Source organism: Nannospalax galili, unplaced genomic scaffold (genome assembly GCF_000622305.1).
Source record: "Nannospalax galili isolate Female #2095 unplaced genomic scaffold, S.galili_v1.0 scaffold632, whole genome shotgun sequence".
NCBI classification, from domain to species: domain Eukaryota; kingdom Metazoa; phylum Chordata; class Mammalia; order Rodentia; family Spalacidae; genus Nannospalax; species Nannospalax galili.
In genome coordinates, this window is record NW_008332816.1 from 980,960 (window position 1) to 997,383 (window position 16,424).

The 16,424-nt window shown below is 47.1% G+C and overlaps 1 protein-coding gene across 1 annotated transcript in view; it reads right to left on the reverse strand.

Moving 5' to 3' along the window:
- LOC108490558 (leukocyte immunoglobulin-like receptor subfamily B member 3) overlaps positions 1 to 16,424 on the reverse strand; it is a 35,555-nt gene that overhangs the window by 17,314 nt on the left and 1,817 nt on the right. Inside the window, exons 5-11 of the mRNA XM_029560912.1 lie at positions 15,442 to 15,638; positions 14,759 to 14,917; positions 14,528 to 14,695; positions 11,983 to 12,011; positions 9,868 to 10,007; positions 6,412 to 6,447; positions 5,108 to 5,413 (exon numbers count right to left, since the gene is read on the reverse strand). Coding sequence (XP_029416772.1) covers positions 5,108 to 5,413; positions 6,412 to 6,447; positions 9,868 to 10,007; positions 11,983 to 12,011; positions 14,528 to 14,695; positions 14,759 to 14,917; positions 15,442 to 15,638 — 1,035 coding nt within the window. The remainder of the gene's footprint in view (positions 1 to 5,107; positions 5,414 to 6,411; positions 6,448 to 9,867; positions 10,008 to 11,982; positions 12,012 to 14,527; positions 14,696 to 14,758; positions 14,918 to 15,441; positions 15,639 to 16,424) is intronic.

Genomic DNA, 16,424 nt, shown 5'->3' on the forward strand with positions numbered 1-16,424 from the left:
GAGGAGATGCACAAGGCTGAGTGTCCCGATCTGGCTGACGGGACAAACTCACATCATGGAGGTGACAAGAAAGGAGGCACTGCTCAGCAAAAGTCCACATCAAAGTATAAGAAAATAACTTTAATTTGGTGGGGGAGGAGCTCTCCACCACAAAACTCAGATTTTGCTGCGCCCAAATTATATTTACTCCCAGAACATTCTCTGACGGCAGTTCCCTGGCATAAGCACTGGATTTTCTTACAAAACTCCTTGAATCCTCAGTCGTCAGTATGAAAGTTGCACTGCTGTCTCCCTTGTTCACCTCCCCGGTGCATCATGGGTCTTTCTCTGGCTGTGCTGAGCCTCAAACAACAGAATCCCAAGGACCAGGAGGACCAAGCCAGCCATGGCCATCCTGATGAGATTCTCCACTGTGTGATCCTGGGGTTGTGAGGCTGTGGTTGTGGAAAAAGAGATGAAGGTAGACCAAAGTCATCTGAGGATGACTGCATGTCAACACAAGGTACTTGTTACCCCTGGAAAGGACCCGATCCACTGTGTCTAGTTCCATGACTAAGGTTTGTCTTTTTTTAACCTGTCTTGGGTTTTGGCATGTTTTGTGATGGACTAGGGATCTAAGCTGATCCTAAGAACCTTGGAAAGGACCCGATCCACTGTGTCTAGTTCCATGACTAACTAAGGTTTGTCTTTTTTTAACCTGTCTTAGGTTTTGGCATGTTTTGTGATGGACTAGGGATCTAAGCTGATCCTAAGAACAAAGGAAGTGTGGTATGATATGTGAAGGGCTTAAGGGACTTGAGTGTTTTCCCTGAATTCCTCACTCTTATTTCCTGTAAATGTGAATTATGTTTTATAAAATATAAACACTTTCACTGCTGTACCCAGTTTATCTCTGGCAATTGCTTCTGGTTCTTGAGACCCACTGTGCGAGTTCATAACTACATCTGAGTCCCTTTAGCATAAAGTTTATTTGAGCAGTGAGAGCTCAGGATTCGTGAGAAAAATCACTCCCAGTTCGTAACTAATGGAGCCCTTACACACTCTCTGCTCAAACTGGGATTCAAGGTGATGGAAGATAATTCCCCTAGAGATGGGTTTCCACAGATTCACTAGCTGAGGATCCAGTATCCAGAGAGAGGGCTGCTCCTCATTGGCAATCTGGGACTATCTCCCCTGTATCCAGTTTATTCCCAAGGTCTTCCATCATCCATTCAGCAGCTCATTAACAAATCATCACAGAGTTATAAACACCTCCAGTGTAACCCACAAAGATACATAAATTCAAACACTCATATATATGCGTATGTTTCAATGTATGGTGATGTAAGTCTACACAGAGCAGCTAATAATAAATGTCTATAAATATCCTAGTTGGACAGTATTAGTGGGGATGGATTTTTGTAAATATAAGAACATACTAACATAATACATGTATTAACATGTGTCCATGTATCTATTTATATAGCCTATGTAATTGCTGACATAAGTATTTGAAGTGAGAACTACTGATGTGCAGAAAAAATTGTTTTTATGGAAAATGGATGCCACAAAGCACCATCACCTTAAACCCAATAGATAAGACTCAGAACAAGCATCGCAAGGTTAAAGCCTGAATTTTATACAGGTACATAAAATAAAACACATGTGTTATATATATGTCTCCTATATATGAGACTTTGAAGAAGAAAGGAGACTCTTTGGGCGAGGAAGGCGAGTGATGGAGAGTAAACACGGTAAAAGTACATTATATACTGGAGTTAAAATGTCTCTATGAAACAGGTGGAAAGCCAGAACTAGATTGAGAACTATTGGAGACTGATTGCTGCTGGGTGAGGGAGAGTATGACTTACACATGATCAGTAAGTAGATGGGCTGACTAGACTCCAGTAGACAAATTCACACTGAAGGACATTTGGGTACATGCCTGAATGAATAGGTCTTAACATGTATTGAAGAATACATGAGGTTCGGTAGGGGGGGTGAGGGAGGCATGGACGGGGGAGGGGGTCTTAATTTGATTAAGAATTGTTCTATGAAATTACAAAATTTCAATAAAAATATTTTTTAAATGTCTTTATGAAATTCTTCACTGTGTACAATGGATGTGTGTCAGTTGAAATAATTTATTTTTATTTTATGTGTATGAGTGTTATGCCTGCAAGTATGTACGTGCTCCTGTGTTGTGCAATGCCTGTGGAAGACAGAAGAGGGTCTTAGGTCCCCTGGAACTGGAGTTACAGACAGTTGTTAGCTGCCATGTGGGTGCTGGGATTCGACCCCGGGTCTTTAGCAAAAACAGCCAATGCTCTCAATAGCTGAGCCAACTCTCCAGTCCTAGTTGAAATGACTTTAAAGTGAAATTTTTATCTTATTACAATTGATATGATTTTTACCACTAAATAAAAAACATGGTCTAAAAATAGTTGGAAAGGACAGATCCCTATGTAAACATAAAATAAGCTCATATATCCAAATCAAGAAGTTTCTTATGTATGCTTCTGAAAGATATATCAAGTATTCAAAGACCTTACGTACACATTATTAAAACACTTGGAGAATTCATAAATGTTTCTACGAATGTACATATTTTAAAAACAAAATTGCTTTTGGGTCCATTACTAATTTTCCATGTAAAGGAAAAAGATGATATTAAAACAGAATTATTCTACATAACTGATGCATAACTGTGATCCAATGTTCTGAAGACACTAGCAAACATACATGCTTTTAAAATTAAAAACTGTGTATCTTAAATGAAACTTCTTCAAGAAAGTATTTTCTGCAAACTTGCAGAGAAAACACAAGAATACACAAGCCAAAACAGAAAATGCAGAGTAGAAACAAATTGTCTTGCACAAAAGATGCACTGGGGCAGTGATCTCCAAGTCACTGAAGTGAGCAGGTGTGTGCCCCTCCTTATCCTCACGTGTGAACTCACGTGGAGCCCAGGTGAGCTCAGCTGAAGCCAGGAAGAATGGCACTTACAACCTGGGAACCTTCTCTCTAAAAGAGTGTGTCTTCTTGGGTAACAGCTTCCCCCCAAATCAGATCCTACCATGATCTGAGTGGCTTCCTGCCCCACTTTTGGAGGACCCAGTGACCACCTAAGTGTGGATAAGGGGCTGAGTCTCAGAGTCTCACAGAAATGACTCCCAGCTCTTCCTTTCTCCATCAGACCTAGAATCTTCCCTTTGTCCAAGTCAGTATGGGAACCACGTCCAGCTATTTCAGCCTATTTTTTGTCTTTTTCTAAAAAATTGCTTTTGAAAAGTTGCATCAAGGTGTGCATGTATGGGGGTGGGTCTCATGTGGAGATTTGAGTAGATGTGACTCTCAGAATACAATCTGAATGATACTTTTGTGTGATACATGAAGGGAATGGATTTCAAATCAGTAAAGATTTATCTTTGATGTTTCCATAGCATTATGGACTGATAGGTAAAATGCCATGCATCAGCCCAACTCCTTGGATTTTTTTATTCTCATGAGTCACAGTGATTGAGAAGAAACAGGATAGGCCATAGAGGGTAGGCACTGAGCAGGTTTAGGATGGTCACACCCTGGAATCTCCAGGTCTAGGACTGGTACACTGTCCAATCCCCAAAGATCAGAAATGCAGAGTCCGCCCCATCCCCCTTGTTCAAATGGGGGCATCCCAGGCAGGAGAGAGAATACATTCTCAGCTGTCAGCTTCCAAGAAGAGGCTCAGCTAACACAGACTCAATTCTGTATGTTGCCCTGAAGGTGGAGGTCACAGAACTCATGAAGAGTTCTGCCTAGTCATGCTGAGCTATGATTTTGGATTTTTGATACATAGGAGGCTCAATTGCTCCTCTTTAAAGAGAAGGAAAATGTCAGTCAGTCTCTGTGATTAACAGCAGGGACTCCCTCTGGTGGGGGACACTGTGGGGTCTGACTACACTGAGACGGGAGGTTTAATGGGGACCTTACTTCACACACCCTTCATTCGCCTTGTGACCTTCTCAAGACCATCATGCTGCTCCCCTGGAACCTTCTGGATTCCAATGAAGAGAATAATATGGACACTGCTTGAGGAATCCCTATTGGCCTCCACCTCACTGAAGGGTGGACCCCTCTGAATGACCCTCTCTAGGGCTCCCTCACTCCGATCCCTTCAAGAATTCTCTAGAGGGCAGGACTCTGAATGCTTATGACCTCAGAGAGTTCAAGTCAAAGTCCCCTCTGGAGAGCTCCATGTGGGCATTGGAATGGGACAGCAAGTCCAGCCTCACAAACCATAGCACCTGTAGGTCCCTCAGGGCTGAGGTCCCAGGCTCATGGAGCGCTCTTGGTTTTGAGGTGCCTCAGCCTTTTACAGAAGCAAAGTATGTTCCATTATTGACACCGCAGGGTCATGTACTCACCTGAGGACAGCATGGACCCCAGCTGCACTGAGAGGTAGGGTGTGACGGAGCTGTCCTGCAGAGAAGGATGCGTGAGTGCTGCCATCTTGTTCTGAGCTGAGACCTCACCACGGCCTGTCTCTAATTAACTGATTCTCCTGTACTTTTTTTTTTTCTGACATGGTGCCTTCTTCATGGTCCTGTCTCTGTATCAATTCCTTCCCGACACCTCCCCACCTCTCATCCTGGCCATCACATCTGGGGCCCTCAGGCAGGCCTCACAGAGGCTGTTCCTTCACTGGACCTTCTGGGAACCTCCCATAGGATCACCATTTCTATCACCGCCAACCTCACAGGAGAGACTCTGCAAACTATCAGTTGTACTGGTCCCCACGGGAACTACTCATGAAGCCCAGGGCAAAGTTAAATTTATTGAAGCCCACCCTGGAAATGCAGACCAGGGCTCTGAGAGAGGTTGGATTGTTCATCCTTGAATAGAGTGAACCTGTTGAAGCCAATGTCAGAGCAACACTGGAGGGTCAGGTTCTCTGCTGGGACCAGGTCATGCCTGGGTTGGCAGGGAGATCTTCCTGCCCAGCCCTTGAGGGAAGACTGGCTATGGAGGAAGAGCTGGTTTCCCCTCTTCCTGAAGTTGTCACTACCCTCCTGGAACTCCCTAGGCCTCATGGGAAAGGTCTTAGATTCTTATAACATTATTGAGGCAATGATGGAGCTTCTTTCACCTGAGATGTGAACTTCCAGGACATTGCTTGGTTCTGACCACACCTGTGGGTTTCTCCTGTAGTAGCCATAACATCTGAACATTCCTCTGTGGCCTGGTGTCAAGGGATCCACAAGGAACAGTGCCTGGAACTGCCCAGGAGAATAGATGTACTGTGAGTCCAGGCATCTGTAGAACTTCTGATCTTCCTTAGTCAGAGTGAACCTGTCATATCCCTTCTGTGAGCCACATTGGAGGGTCAAGTTCTCTCCTGAGGTCACCACAGGGCTGAGCAGCAGCACTGACAGTCTGGGTTTGGGGTAGATACCTAAAATGGAAGGTGAGGGTTGGGATGCTTCCCTCTGTTTCTGTACGTCCAGTCCCACTGTCTTTCATATTGACCCTTACTTGCCCCACACATGTGAAGTCTTGGGTTCAATCATCACAACCAGAAAACAAACGGAAGAGAAAACCCATTCAGTGGGCTCCCACATGGCTATCTAAGGCTGGGCTGTTAGAGGGGGCACACTTGAAAGAAGATACTGAAGGCAGGGCCTGGGGCTGAGACCCCTGATGTCCTCTCACCTGTCTCTACTGTAGGACCCAGAGATCCCCCTCATTCAACCCCTCCTGACACTCCACTGATTGCTCTTTTCAGCTTCTGTGTAATGCTTGAAATGCACACCTGCTGCTACTCCTCCCCTGCTGTTCCCCTTCCAGGAAACTATGGATTAGATAAGCCCAGGTATGAACACTGCTCTATAGAGTAAAATTAAGACTCCTGACCACACAGATGGCCAACACATTCCACAACCCTGAGAACAACACCCGCCAATAAAAAATCTCCACGACCGCACCCTGTACAACTGATCAGTTCAAAGGTGTGTTGGGGCGAGCGGGATTTTTGGGCCAACCACAAAGTGACACTGTTATTCCCCTCCTCCCTTTGTCTCTAACCTATAAAGAGCCCCTTCTTCCCCCACCCCGGGTCTCTCAGCACGGTTCTGTTATATCGGTGCGGTCTGAGAGTGCAAGCTTAAGCCTGAATAAACTATAAACCTTGCTTTTGCATTTTTGGTGTGTTGGGTCCTTGGTGGTCTTCTTGGGGTCCTGTGAATGAGGTATAACAGTATGAGCTCGGGGAAGCTCCCTGCAACAAAATCAGTGGCTGTGTCTGGAACACCACCCACAGGTTCCAGCCCTCAGCCCCAGGACCCTCCAGGCCTCCTCAACATCATACCCGCTGTCCTCCGTCTTCCCTGTCCAGGGGTTTCCCCTTGTCCCCAGGGAGGAGGGGTGATATGGGACGGATGGGTACACACTCACCTGCCAGCACTGGGTTCCTGAGTTCCAGAATCAGCCCTGGAAGAGAGAACCATGTGAGATGTTAATCCCGAAGCCTGAGAAGGTCCTCCCTTTCCCAGAGCATCCTGAGCTTCTAGTGTGCACCAATGGGCAATATTCAGGCTCTGGAATGAAGTCCCTCTGAGACCAGGGTGTTCTTTCTCTGCCTTTGCTTCTTACCAAGGCTGAGCAGGGCTGTGAGGGTGCTGGTCATGGCCTCTCCTCCCTTCACCTTCCAGATGGTTTAGACAGTGCTTTGCCAAATGAGCAAACACAGGGTGTGGCCTTTGAAGCTGGTCCTCCTTCCTGCCATGAAACTATCACTTCATCAAGCCCTTAGGACTTGAGCTGCCTGTCTTGAAAGACTCTTGGGTTGTGGCTTGGCTCTAGAACTGTCTTCCCTTTGTTTCATTTTCTGATAAAGGGCTTCTTAAAGCCCAAGCAGGACTCAAACTCCTGATCGTCCACCCTCTGCCTCCTGTGTGCTGGGATTACAGGCCCACTCTTGGCTGTTAACTGTTATTATAGAAGTATTGTCTCCTTGGGAGTTATCAACACCTTTTCACAATGTCCTGATGTGACCAATGTAGGAGGAAGTGCGGCCTGAACGACCAGCGCATGCGTGCTGCAAACGTACCAAAAACATCCGGCTGAGGCAAACCTGTGTTCTGCCAAAAGACTGACGTGAAAATGGCCTGATATAGAGAGCCAATGAGGAACAGACACGACCTATCAGTGGACCAATGGGATACCAGGAGGGGGGATATAAGGGAGCCCCATATCCGCAATAAACGAGTCTGCAGCTGCTCGCACTGCCTGCTTCTCACCTGACTCCGGGAGTCTGTGTCGTGACTGCGCCGACTCTACCCCACCCAAGAGGTGCTCAAGGGTCCCCACAATAGACCAAGGGCCAGTACTTAGCCCCAAATAGATCTGTTTCCTTCCTGAGCCACCACCTTCCAGGTGAGGTGGGATTTAGGGCTGGTCTTTCTCTATCAAAGTCTCATCACTGGGGCAGTTTCACTCCTTCAACCGGATGGATCCTTACAGCATTGTGGGGTCCTTCCTGTGGGCAGTTGTCTCCCTAGCCCTAAAGAAGTTTGGGGATGTTGTGTCAACATTTCCTAGGAAGTCATTAACAAATGGCTATTCCCCTTGGATGAGACACCAATCACAGAAATGAACATGTTTACATGGTCCAGCTTGCTGAATCAATGAGTTTTATCAGGATTACTCCGAGAAATACGGACTGCCTACTGCCAGCAGCACCTTTCCCACAAGTGTTGAGTGCATCTAGAACCTCAAAGGGGCAGGTCTTGAGAACCCCTCCCTGCCATAAAGGCTCACAGTTATCAGCCTGGTCTTGTTCGGATCATCTAAAGGTTGTCACGGTTGCTGAGAGCTAAGGAGGGCAAGTGTCACGCCGTGTCTGGAGAATGCATTCCACGGCAGGGAAGAGGCAGCTGAGGGTGCAGGGCCTACACAGAGCAGTGGAGGCACCTGAGCACCTGACTGCACTGCTCAAAGGGAGTGTCTGTCCTGGGGAGGAGCACAGAGGAGACACGGAGACAGGAAAGGAGGCATGGCTGTTCTCATGACTCTGGTTTGTGTCCCTCTGCTGAGCAGGTCCCTGCAAGTCCTTCTCCCTCTCACCAGCATAAATCACCTCCGCCTCTGTAGGAATAACCGTCTCAGGCAGATTGTCTCCTCAATACCCTTCTCTTCTTAGAATTCTCCTGGCCATGAGAAATGAGGGGATCGTTTCTACTTACTTCTGGCTTACCCCCCCGCTTTGCTCAGCAACTTGAGCATCATCTTGTCTCAGCCTGAGCTTCCTCGTTCTTATTGGTTGACTTCCTCATTCCTCAGAGTGCTCATGGAGTCAGGGGTAGATGGAGAGGCTTCATCTTGGTTAATTTTCAGACCAGAATATGACATAGATTTGGGTTGTGAAAGGTTCTATGGTTTGGACAAGGAGCCCCCTAAAGCGCCTTTTTCTTCACGGTAGTTGAAGAACTGCCTGCCTTTGAATAGTGGTGGAGTATTTATTCTCTGTGAACCAACCATCCCTGCTCTCAGTGCTGTGAGATCAGTCATACCCATACTCCTACAGGGGTCAGTTTCAGGAGGAAGAAGGGCTGCCACCTCCTTGAGGAATGAGCTCCATATAATGGACTTGCGTTATACACTGTGGTTTCAACAGATGGCTCTCTGAGCCTCTCTGAGGCTGACAGGTCAGATGCTCAGCTGCAGCAGTAGCAGCTTGTCCATGGAGCGAAGACAGCTCACCAGGAACTTGGTTCATGCTTGTCCTCCTTGGTCACCTCATTCATGGTTCACTCTTCATGCATCACAATCGCTGAGCCCACAACTCTGCTGGGCTAGTCATATAAAATCCTACAGGTATGCGGTGCCTGCCCAGCTGTGGACTGTGCCGGTTGCTGCTCATGAACAGGCTTATGATGAGAGGTAGAAATGTCTTTGTCCTGATCCTGTCTTGGTCTTGGGCAGGATCTGTGCCTCCAGGATCCACTTGAGGGTGGAGATCTCTGGGCATGCATGTATGTTGGTTTAGGACAGTGAATGATTTCTGGTCCTTACCCAAGGGAGGAGAGAAAGCGACACAGTGAGAGTGAGAGCAAATGAGCCAAGGGGTGGGGGGAGGCCATTTGAGTGATATTTGTGTTAGGTCGTGAGTTTGCAGGTCGCAGATGGTATTTGTATAGAACCATTGGCCCAGGACTGTTTCATGAATCCTTTCTGGGCTGTCTATGACTTTGTGTATCTACTTTTCTTCCAGCCACTGTGGGCCATCATCTGAATGTGAGAGGCATAGACCCTCTCGCATTCAGTGGTCTAAATCCCATGCACCAGGTATGTGCTGATGTTGAGGAGGACTGGAGGATCCCGAGGCTGAGGACTGGGACATAAGCCTGGGGTGTCCTGGGACACAGCCACTAATTTTGTTACAGGAAGCTTCCCCAAGCTCACACTCAGCAGTGAACCGGGTTCTGTGCTGATCAAAAAGACTCAGGATTTGATGTTTGCTCTGATGGGTTTTGATCTCACTTTGGTGCTGTCTTTCCTCACTGTGCCCCCTTTCCTATATTTTGGACTAGGAATGTGTGTTCAGTGTTATTGTACGTTGGAAGTACATATTTGTTACTTTAAGGAGGTCAAAACTGAAAGGCTGATTTGTGTCTCAGAAGAGAATTTGGACTTTTAAATAGTGTTGGGATTGTTAAAGACTATGGGCACTTCTGAAATTGGAATAAATGCAGTTCACATCATGAGATGGTCATGAGCTCAGGGGATCCAGGGGCAGAACGTGGTGGTGTGAGTGAGAAATGTCCCACACAGGCTCATGTGTTTGAACACTCGGTCCCCAGTTGGAGCTGTTTGTAGAGGTTATGGAACTTTTAGGAAGTGAAAACTTACTGGAGAAATTGTGTCGCTGGGGTACTTTGAGAGCCTCCAGCCTTGTTCCTCTTCCTACTGTTTCTTGTGTGCAGTGGAAGTCTGAACAGCCAGCTGTCCTCTCCTGCAGGCCTGTCATGCCTTCCCTGCCATTGTGGATCCTGTCCCGAGAAGGAAAAAGTTATATTCTCACAAATAACTGTATTCTTTTTTGGAAAGAAATTTAATTTATTAAAGCATGAGTTTGAAACATTTACACTTTACAGTGAAGATTATTAGTATATCCATGAAAATCATCAGAAACCAGGCAGAAATATAATTCATTCCTGAGGCTGACAGTTACCACCATTGTTACCTCCAACAACAGAATAAAAATTCATTGTCTTGATGTGCTGGGCATCTTGTTTATGTGTTTCTTTACTTCCAATACTGCACAACAGCTTCTGGAAATTTATATTTGGAAAGCATGCGGTTGACCGGGCGTGGTAGTGCACGCCTTTAATCCCAGCTCTTGGGAGGCAGAAGCAGGCGGGTCTCCGTGAGTTCCAGGGCCAGCTTGGTCTACATAATGAGTTCCAGGACAGCTGGGGCTACAGGGAGATGTTGTCTCAAAAAAACAACAACAAAAAATCATGTAGCTGAAGTGTTCCTTATTGGGAGAAAGGAAGTGGGTGATTCCTCAAAGGAATCGTCTACACAGCTCAGTATTAACGCTCATGTTGTAACTTCTTCAATATCACACAGCAAAAGGCAAGGCAGAAAGATTTCCTATTGACTCTAGGTTTTTTATTTTAACACATTTCACTAACCACAAAGACTTCTCTGCCTTGCTGAAATTCCTTCTTTTTTTTAGTGGCACTGTTATCTGTGAATGATGGTGGTGATAACTGACAACTATCTAATTGGACTTACAGCCCTCTTAATGAATGGCACTGTAAACAAGCCAAATATGCAGGGCTGGAGAGGTCATAGACCCTAGAGGGAACCCTATCTCTGTCATATCTCTAGGCAAATGAAATTTCTTACCATATGCTAAATATGGATCCTTGTATTTACAGACAAGTATACCGTATACCACTCATCAAAAAACCTTCTTTTTGGCCAGGCGTGGTGGTGCACACTTTTAATCCTAGCACTTGGGAGGCAGAGGCAGGCGGATCTCTGTGAGTTCAAAGCCAGCCTGGTCTACATAGTGAGTTCCAGGACAGCTGTGGCTACAGGGAGAACCTGTCTCAAAAAGACCAAAAACAGAAACAAAAACAAAAACCTTCTTTTTGCTACAGATGGAGGCGACTGCAGAATCCCACAACCAGTCAGTCTGAGAGATGCCCAGTTCTAAGTGACATAGCTACACCTAAGACTCATGGAACATAGCGGAACAGGGTAGAGCGAAAACTACCCTGGAGAGAGTAGATCCTTCAACTCTCACCAGTGAAGCCTCCTTATATAACACAGTGCGATGCACACAAAAGGCCACAACCAGCCAACTTTTAAAGAATGAGACTGCAGAATGTGTGTCCATGGATACTCCAATATCAAACCTCTCCTGCCCACAGCTCAGGGACCACTGAAGAAGAGGGGATGGGAAGATTGTAAGAGCCAGGGTTGGTCCATGAACACAGGGAAGCAGAGGCTTTCAGGCCACTGGAAGCTTGTCATGTGAACTTGTGGCAATGGTGGCATTGAGCATAGGACCCATGCCAACTCAAGCAAGGGCCCAGAGGGGAGTAGAGAAATGGGTGGCAGGCTGATCTTAGGCTGAGAACTATTGGAGACTGATTGATGCTGGGTGAGGGAGAGGACTAGATAGGACTTAACATGTATGGTGGAATACATGAGATCTGTTGGGGGTGGGGTAGGAGTGTATAGATGGGGGAGGGGGTCTAAGTTTGATTAAGAACTGTTGTATGAAATGTACAAAAACAATAAAAATTCTAAAAAAATTAACTGTATTTTTAATATAATATCCTTGTACGCTTAGGCCATTTGAAGTTTCCTTTGTTTTGCTTACTGGGTGGACACCTTGCAGTGGAATCCTGGGATGCTCAGGGATGTTTTGTTGCTCTGTGATATTCTCACTACCCTGAGATGTTTGTTACTCTCTAGTCTTGAAGCTCTGTGATGTTTTCCACTTACCAGGTCTGACTGTTGATAAAGATATAAAACTGAACAATGGAAAGTTCACCAAATAGTTTAATGAGGCACCTAGTCCAATTAGCCCAAGAAAAGTACAGATCAAGCATGTCAGAATTCTAAACTTCTGCCAATGATAATCTATTTTTGTAAAATAAAATAACTGTTTGATCAATTAGCTGTTGCCCCCCCCCCGCGCTTGAACCCCGCTGCTACTGGGAGACCGTTGTGCACTGGCCCCCATCATGGAAAGTTGGGGTGAGGAGAGAGACCAGTGGGGGGAGGGAAGCTTTGGGCAGTGGCAAGTATGAGGGGAAGAAAACACCTGGGAGGCTGTGTCAGCGGACAGCTCATTTATTATGGCAGAAGCAGAGGTTTATATGGGAAAGCTTCACAGGCAAAGAGGCAAGGTTGGGTTTTCTGGCAGGCTGGCAGGTAGGGGGGGGAGGGAGGGGTTTTCTAAGGCTACGTGGCCTTTGTCCTGACCTCCTGGTCACACGATCTACAAGGGACCCAGTTAGGATTAAAGGATTAGAGCCTTAATAGTTTTGCTTGGGGGTTGTTGGGTAACAGACAGTGTATCTAGAATGGAGTGGGCCAGTTTCCTGCCATCCTCACTAGGAGGTATCTGGCCTGGTGGCCATGCTCTACATTCCAGGCACCCCTGACTTATCACAACAATTAGCCTGGCCTAGCTATAGATCAAAAGGCAGCAGATGTCCTGACCACGCTGGGATATTGACTTTGAAACCTATGTTGGCCGAGTGAACCCAGGGAGCCATCTCCTGAGATAACATGGCCCATCATGAAAAGAAACGTAGGGCCCAGTTGCTAGCCATAAAATGATGGCATAAAATCGACTATATAGTCCTCTGGGTTTGGGTCCCTGGAGAATCTAAAAGCCTTTGTTGCTTCTGGGACGCTCATGCGTGAGTGAGGAGTGATGGTGCTTTCGGACTCTCCTGGGTTGGTGCTTCGTTTCTTTACCGTTTGAGGAATTTTTCCATAACAGTCCCTCTGGAATCTGAGGCTAAAATAAACCCTTTCTCCCTCCAGTTGGTTTTGGCTCTGGTAATTTGTCATAGCCACAGAAAATTAGCTAGTACAGTTGGTATAAACTTTAATACTCATGAGGTAATTTGACAGCATGACCCCTTATAACACAACAGTAGCAGGTTGTGCTCTGGGCCTATGACCTCCCTGGCCATGAGATTTTGTCCCGGATTAAAGGAACCAGGTATGAAACTTCCCCCTGTGGAGCAGGCCTCAAGTCAAACCAGAAAGCAGTTAGTTGCCCACAGCAGTCAGGCCCCTATTGCTTCCGTAGGCATCTTCTCAGACAGTCGTTACTACAGCACGCAGGGGCCAACGCGGGGCAAGAACACTGATGCTTTTTCTCCCCTGGAGCCTGCATAGCAACTTCCAGCACTGTGAAGGCCAGCCAGCATGGTGGAACTTTCCAGGTCTGTCTGAGATTGATTTCTCTATGTCCTTAGTCAATGTGTGTGATTTCTTTAGCAATACAGTCTTATCATTTAGTTACTGCGGCCACCAAGGGCAATGGGAATAGCCTGTGCTGTTTTAGAAGCCTCTAGGGCCTCCCGATCTACAACATGTAAGGAGAGGTATCCCAAGCCTTGTACTGAAATTTTCATTTAATAATCCATGTCTTCTTGGGGCAACAGTGTCCATCTATGCAGTGTAATTCCATTTGAACTGTGTTTGAAAGCTGTCTTTTTAAATGATCTTACTAACTAGTGGATAGCATAAGGCTTTTTCCCAGATCCTCACACTTAATTTTTATTAGGTTGTGAGATAGTAGGCATCCACATGGCTTTGGATATCCCTTCCTTTGGGTTAGCCTCCCCTCCACCCCTGACTTCCCTGGTCTCTGCGTACACCTTTCTATTCCCAGTGTTCTACCTCACTACCCGCATTGTCCCTACATCTACTATATTCTCCTGTAATGTGTCCCCCAATGGCCGCTTTCTACTCTCTGTATTCCACTTGTGCTCCAAGTTAAATATTGGCTTATCAAAAAAGATGTGAACCAGGCATGGTGGCACAGGCCTTAAACCCCAGCATTTGGGAGGAAGAGGCAGGCAGATCTCTGTGACAGCCTGGTCTACATAATGAGTTCCAGGCCAGCTTGGGTTACAGGGAGACCCTATCCCCAAAAGACAAAAAATATGAATATGAGAGGGGACCAGTTCAGGGGGAAATGGGGGGATTGGAGAGAGGGAACAGGAGATGATGAGATCATATTTCACTGTTTACATATATGAGATTTTCAAAAATGAAGAAAAATTACAAATAAAGACCTTTATCATTAAACAAAAAAAGGCAAACTTGTTTTCTATTCGAATGTGGTAACAACTGTATCTGATTATGGAATGAGGTGACCTTCAGATCTCAGAACCACCAGATGGTCCACATCGGGGGGCTGAAGATCACTGCTGAAAACCTCGTGGTGGTCCAGGACAGCTTCCTGACAGCTGGAGGTCACTGCTTAGTGTCCAGGTGACATCCTCTGTCACTCCTGATGTACCAATGTCTCAGCCCTCGCAGCCTGAGGTCTCAGGCTTGTCCTGTTCTGATGGGTGATGAAGGCAGTGCATAAAGTGGACTTGGCTGAGGGCTCTTCTTCCCAAGAGGATGGAGGTGTGGTTGTCCTCTGTCTTGCCTTGGAGACGTTCTGCAGGGCATAGGTCACACCCTAGGGGATTGGTATGAAGTTGGGGCAAAGGGAAGCCTGAGGCTGGGAGAACGCAGGACCCACCTGACTGCCTGTCTGCCCCTCCTCTCCTGATGGTCTGGTCTTCATGTCACAGAACTGCTCCAAAGGGAAGGAGGAACAGGAGGCCTCCTTATGTCTCTTTCTGGACACCTTCACGTGGGCATAGACCACTTCCAGAGGACCTTCATCCTTGGGACTCTGCTGGAGGGAGACAGTGATGAGAGAGCTTTACTCCACTCTGACGGGCATCGTTCAGTTCCCACAGGGAAACCAGAGTGAGCACTACAGCACCATCAGCGCAGGTCCTCCCTTAGCAAACATTCCATTAGCTTCACATGGTCTGTCAGAGTGGAGATACCCACAGGACCCAGTTCCATCAGCTTCACACCATCTGTCAGAGTGGAGGTACCCATAGGACCCAGTTCCATCAGCTTCACACCATCTGTCAGAGTGGAGGTACCCACAGGACCCAGCCCTGCCAAGCTGTGCACCTACCTGCACTAACAAATCTGCCCTTACTTATCAACTCCAACGACAACAGACCTTGAGCTTCTCCTAGACAGGGTGAGCGGTTCCTTCCTGAACGTGGCTGTTTCCTGGCCATGAGTTTCTTCTCTGAGCTGCTCAGGGGGTGTTTCTCTGTGTTACTATCCCTGTGCACACACACCTTCTGAGACTCCTCTCTGGGCTCTTCCATTAAGACGTCCCTATTCTTAAGCACGCACCCTCCCTTGGCCCTCACTGCGCACTGCCGGGCATCTGCAAGGCTTCCTGAGCTGCTTCATCACGGAGAGTCCAGCGGACACTGTTGCATCTGGGGGTGCAGACAGTGTTTGGTGCTCCTGTGAGTCCACCCCAAACGCGGCTTTCCAAGAGTAATCCCCAAGGAGCAGTACTAGGGTGGCGCTGAGTGATGGGGTCGCTGAAACAAGCCAGGGATGATGGGAAGCGTGTTCCTCACTCACTCACAAGTGTGTATCATAAACTTAGTAATGCTCAGACACTGTGGACAGAAAAGAACAGCTGGAGTTCTCCAAGGTGTGGGGTACAGAGGAAAATAAGGAAACAGTGACACCTATAAAGAAGAAGTAAGGCAGTGGTCAGAGGGAGTGCAGGGAGGGGACAGGCTGACCTGGTGGCTACAGGCGGACTCTGGGGAGGTGACTGCAGAGCTGAACCCTGCATGACAACATGGAGCCTTCCTGTGACACCCACACACTTCCTGCGTCTGCTAAAGCCTCAGGAAGGTCCTTGCACATCTCCCTTCACCCTGTGGGGCCTCACACACAGCTATCGCGTTCCTTCCTCCTCTGCACTTACCCGCCTTCCTCTGTTTGGGAGTAGCCAGCATCGAAGGAAGAGGAGGAGGAGGACAATCAGGATGAGGAAGGAAAATGGACAGCCAATCAGAACTTTCCAGTTTGTTTTCAGTCCTTGGACACCAGTGACGCCTTGAATGAGGAATGATTTCACTTAATTGAGCGCCTACTGTTTGCCAGGTTTGTGTTGGGTCTTTGTGTTCATTACCTCCAACCCACACTATCCTGAAATATGGAAGGCTGGATTCCATTGATGCCATAGGGTGGGCATTCCAAGATGGAGCCCTGTTGGCCTTCTCCCATCTAACGAGTGGGTCCCCTCAGGGTGACCATCCCCTCTCTCCCATCATAATTTAGAGCTGTTCTGTGAATAGAGTCCCGAGTGACCC